At 33.2% G+C, this 5,313-nt stretch overlaps 1 protein-coding gene across 1 annotated transcript; it reads right to left on the minus strand.

Moving 5' to 3' along the window:
• Positions 1-2,924: 2,924 nt before the first annotated feature.
• LOC105800115 (protein phosphatase inhibitor 2) lies at positions 2,925-4,959 on the minus strand. The gene is made up of 4 exons (XM_052621287.1): positions 4,861-4,959; positions 4,264-4,534; positions 3,916-4,086; positions 2,925-3,291 (listed from the first exon to the last, which is right to left on the minus strand). The coding sequence occupies exons 1-4, from the start codon at positions 4,957-4,959 to the stop codon at positions 3,101-3,103; spliced, it is 732 nt and encodes a 243-aa protein (XP_052477247.1). The 3' UTR covers positions 2,925-3,100.
• Between the last annotated feature and the right edge of the window lie 354 nt (positions 4,960-5,313).

Raw genomic sequence — 5,313 nt, forward strand, 5'->3', positions numbered from 1 at the left:
TGGGCTGAGTATTCGTTGATATTGTCATGTGCTGCAATTTTAGATCCTCGTTACAAGTTGAATTATGTGCAGTATTGCTTTACTACAACCTATGGTATTCATGCTTCAGATTTTGTTGAGACCATTCTTAGCATTTTAGACTCTTGTTTGATGAGTATGTTAAGAAATCCAAATCCACGTCTTCCTCTTTGGCTGAGAGTTCTAATGTTTCGGATAAAAATCCTGTTGATTCTAGTTTGGATGAACACAATGTTAATAGTGCTGATTTTGGGGGATATTTTGATGAGAGTGATGATTATAAACAGTATTTAAATCTAGCACTAGAAGTGAAAAGTCACAGTTGGACTTTTATTTGGAAGAACCAGAGCTTGAGTTGAATAGTCAAATAGATGTTTTAGATTATTAGAGCAAAAGTTCAATTCGATACAATAAGCTTTCATTATTGGCTCGTGATCTTTTGGCAATTCCAATATCGACTGTAGCTTCCGAATCGACTTTTAGCATGGGTAAGAAAGTTACCACACCTTTGAGGAGTTCAGTGAAGCCAAAAATGGTTCAAGCCATTGTTTGCTTGGATGATTGGATGGAGCTAAGGGATTTTCAACAAGTAATTATTATTCTCGTTTTATTGTTGTAATTTTATATTATTTTTTCATCAATTTGATTATCTAATTATTTATTCTTATTTCATGTTAGAAATTGGTTGCAAAAAGGACGACGAGGACGATGAGGATGATGTTTCTTCGGTTGCTTTTTAGGATACTTCCTTTCTGATTGTTGAAAATTTAATTTAGCTTACAATTTATATTTTGTTATAAAATTAAATATGTTGATTGGTTAATGTATGGATATTTTGGTTGGTTGATTATATTTTACAAGTTTTTTTATACAATTTTGGTGTTTACTAAAAATAAATAAATAAATAAATAAAGGGTCGGGCCGGGCTCGGGCTTAGGAATTTTTTCCTGGGCCGGGCCTGGACAAAATTTCATGCCCATGTTTCGGGTCGAGCCCGAGACCGGGCCTAGGAAGCGGGCCAAAAATTTTTCTAGGCCTGACCCGACCCATGATCACCTCTAGTGTTTACTAAAAACGGGCCGGGCCGGGCTCAAGCTTAGGATTTTTTTCCCGGGCCGGGCATGAACAAAATTTCAGGCCCATATTTCGAGCCGGGCCACGCCCGGTGCCTAGGAAGTGGCTCTACCATACACACCCGTAAAGAACAAAGAATAGACAAATTAGATTATTAAAACTTTGTAGCAACAGATTAAAAATATTAAATATTTATTGATAGCTTAATTTTCATTCATTCATAAGGATGGTATAACTACTAAGTAGGACTGCATTCATATTCTATTGATTATTTCACTAATTATTGTAATTTATTGATTTTATTATTATCATTAACACGGTATTATTTTAAAATGTAGTAAAATAATAAGATAAATATTAAAACTATATATGAATTATAATCTAATATGTAATGTTATAAATGGATCTTAATTTTATGTAATTTTATAGATACAATTTTGATTTGATTTAATTTTTACAAATCACTAACATGACTGAATTAGTACTATTTTAGGTTGATGTATTGCATATACAAATAATAATATTAATCGAATATGAAAACAAATGATTTATTCATTTCTTTAAATGTGTAAAATTAAATCAAAATTAAAATTATATATATATGAATCACAATTCAAATTTGATATGTATAATTACACCGAATAAAAATTTATATATTAAATTACATATTAAAATAAAATTTATTATAAATAATTTTATGGGTATGTTAAAGAATTACCAGACAACTACTGTTGAGTGTGAACCCATCGAGTGTTGTAGGCATACAAAGTCATGATGAGATTCAGGTGGGCCTAGCAACCATCAACCATCAACTATTGTCAGTTAGCCTCCTTAGATTTGCATGCTTTATATTTGGATTTATTCATGAGTCGAGTCGGTTAGTCTGAAAATAAATTTAAACAAAATGTAAGATTTGCTGAAAAAATGAATCGGCCTCAATCTAGCCTGAATTATTAAAAAAATAAAAAATATGTTATTTTTTGCTCTTTTCTAACTATTTTACTACTATTTTCATGTTTTTTTATTATGTTTTGCTATCATTTTATTATTATGTTACTACTATTTTATTATTTTTTGGAACAAAATTTTAAACCTATTTTTCAAATTGAGCCAAGCCTATCAAACGAGCCTAAAATTTTGGCTTGAACCCAGCCCGACCCATGAATAGGTCCATTCATATTCCATCTCATATCAAGTTGGGTAGTCATTAGCACTAGGAGCGAAATTTTTGGAGATTGAAATTAAATTATGTATTTTTGTAAGAGTTAAAATACAATTTTATCATTTTATTACTTTACATCTTTATAATTTTTAAATAACTAAAATAAAATTATCATTTTAAAGGTTAAAATGTAATTTTACCATGTACTAACTTATATACATTTTAAGGTGCCGAAAGTAAAACTTTTCATTATAGAGGGCCAGAGCTCCTGGTACCGCCCCTGGCACCACCCTATAACCGTGGGATTTGCCACTGAGTATACAGCATCAGCAAAGACTAAGGCTAGCTATGAGATTGCGTCGATGAAAAAGTGACTAGTTTCTTTGAGTGAGGTATGGTAAACCTTTTTAGCCTACTCCATGTAGAAAGATGAAACCTTTTTGGGATTCTATACGTTGCAGTCATCCATGGCGGCAGTTTCTTTGAAATTATTGATTTAAGAGTTGGGGAACTTTCGCCAATGGTATGTTGCTGCTTGGCCCTCTTCTCATTTAGTTATTTATATTATCTTTCATAAAATACAACGGACAAGGTGTTTAGTAGCAATAAAGTATATAAAATTGTTGCTTTTTTCTTTATTTGCCAAACAACAAAAGTTTGAGTGTGCAGAACTTCACATGAACATGGTGAATTAGGCGGAACTATGTACAAGTGAACTAAATAAGAAAAAAATATATAGATTTTTTTTTCCCTTTGTATGCATGGCACCAATATACCATCAAATACCATAAAGGATGTCAAAAGAGTCAGCTTTAGGTCTCGCTCTGTTGGCCGTGCAGAAGACTTTCAGGGCAAAGTGGCAGTACCTTCCTCTACACCAATGTCTTTCACACCAGAGCTTAAAGATGAAGATAGATCATCCTCCACCCTATCATGTTCGTCCTCAAGGAAAGAGCCCTTCCGTCGCAATTCCTTTATCTTGAAAAATTCATCATAGTGTGATTTTCGTTGCTCCTTAAAGTTCCTACCACTTTGATCTGTTTCAGAATCTGAAAAAAGTAGAACATACTAAAAACCATCAACCAAAGATTGAACACAAGACAATAAATCGTAAGCTAGTGATGACCTGGAAGACTTAAGATTGGATGGTGGAGTAGTGAAAGGTGTTCGTATCTTCATAACCTTTTTTGGACCTCTGTGTATCGTAGAAAAGTCATCTAGTTCTGTTTACTTTCTCAGTAAGTGAATAAGCATTAGAGAATACCATGAGAATCATACGGATGACTCGAGCCAAGAGAAAATGGCACAAGAAAATAATGAAACTTCCAAGCTATAAGTGAAAGCAAAAGTTTAGAAGCTATAACCCTTGAAATGATAATGTTCCACATCATGAATCTTTCCAGACACATCCCACCATTCCTCCAAAAAGATGAAAAAGGTTCATGAGATGATAAATTCCACTAGGAAAAACAAGGGCTTTACCCATCACAAGGTTGTCTGCTAGAGCAAGCCTCATATCATTTAGACTGAAAACAATCACTTTTGATCTTTTGAAAGATGAAGTTGTCATCAAATATGTTAACCAACTTAAAGGAAAGTGAAACATTTCTCAATATGCTATGAAAAAAAGGACAACTTAAAAGCACAGATAGTAAGAAAACCTTCTTCGTGAGCCACAGCATTAGCGTCATCACCCGAAGATGTCCAGCCAGCTGAGCACCCAGTTGTTTTTGTACTAGGGGAAGCCACATCCTTCAAAGCAGGGCATAATTTTTTTGCATCCATATCATCGAGACAATCATTGAAAACATGTCTTACAGGAGACAAAGACACTACAAACCGATATCAGATTTTATCGTGAGAAAAGCAATCCAATCTTTTTTTTTTTTTAAAAGCACTCAACAAATGTAGACGTAACGTGAAAACAAAACTAGAGCAACTTTCTCTAATATCCAACATGTATTTAAACTTAAAATAATAGATTTCTTCAGAAGGGTTTATGAGTATACCATCATCATCATCAATCATAGGGTGGTACGGCGTCTTGGGTTCAGTTATTTTCTGCCTTACAGGTTTATTTGCTTCAATTTCCTTAAGTTTTTCCTCATTCCATCTTACACGCCTAATGCTACCCCTGAAAAGAATTATTAGATCCAAGGCACAACTAGAAACTATAGAAAAGCATATATCTTTCTTCAGCAAAAAACCTGTATTAAAATGAATGTGTAAGTAGGAAAATGAAAAAAGATTATGCAAAATGGGAATTTTGTACGAAAATAGCTAATATTTAACCATTTGAGTCAAGAAACTCAAACTCCAGCCATAGCCTAATCAAGGCTGTGATAAGATGCCAATATTTAGATGAGTTGACCATATCCTTCCACATTAAAGCGTCATATCCCCATAATGCATTGTCACTCGACAACACACACACATATATGTATATATAATGGGTACATTTTCAGTTACCCCTTTTTTATTATAGAGTAATAGTCTCATACTGTTGCATCAAACCATTAACTGATACATTTAGGAGCCTTTCTAAAATAGAGATACCATACGAATATATTAAGTAATTTGAAAATCCATTCTTTGTTAAATCAAACAATCTGCACGATCAACATGCTAAATAAACCAACATCTAAAGCTGCTAAGGTGAACCCTAAAGAGGGAAAACACAAGCGACCAACTGCAGCTAAAGACATTGAGATTATTGAGCAATGAAAGAAAATGCATCAAATACAGCAATAACTTCGCATTACACGGTATCAAGAACAATGATAAAAACAATTTCAAGTTAGCCACCAATCAACTCTACATCCCATCCATCTCCTTCTAGAAGAAAAAGGAAATGGAAAGGAAAGAATATGGGAAGATATTACAATTACTTCATCCGGAAATTTCTTGAGTGCCAAAAGCAAGCTTCAAATGAACCTGATCCACTGAAACATTATAAGAATCACTTATCAAAACCTCAATGTATGAAAAATGAATCATGTAAACTATTATAAAAATATCAAATACAAAGTGATAGATTTATCCATGAGCTTGTCGTAGCT

Source organism: Gossypium raimondii, chromosome 9 (genome assembly GCF_025698545.1).
Source record: "Gossypium raimondii isolate GPD5lz chromosome 9, ASM2569854v1, whole genome shotgun sequence".
In the NCBI taxonomy this organism is placed as follows: domain Eukaryota; kingdom Viridiplantae; phylum Streptophyta; class Magnoliopsida; order Malvales; family Malvaceae; genus Gossypium; species Gossypium raimondii.

Coding starts and splice junctions, on each gene's coding strand:
- LOC105800115 (XM_052621287.1), bottom strand. CDS start 4,959: ATGTCTTTAGCTGCAGTTGGTCGCTTGTGTTTTCCCTCTTTAGGGTTC. Junction 4,535..4,860: donor GCATGTTGATCGTGCAGATT/GTTTGATTTAAC, acceptor GTTAAATATTAG/CTATTTTCGTACAAAATTCC. Junction 3,292..3,915: donor TGCTGTGGCTCACGAAGAAG/GTTTTCTTACTA, acceptor ATTCTGAAACAG/ATCAAAGTGGTAGGAACTTT.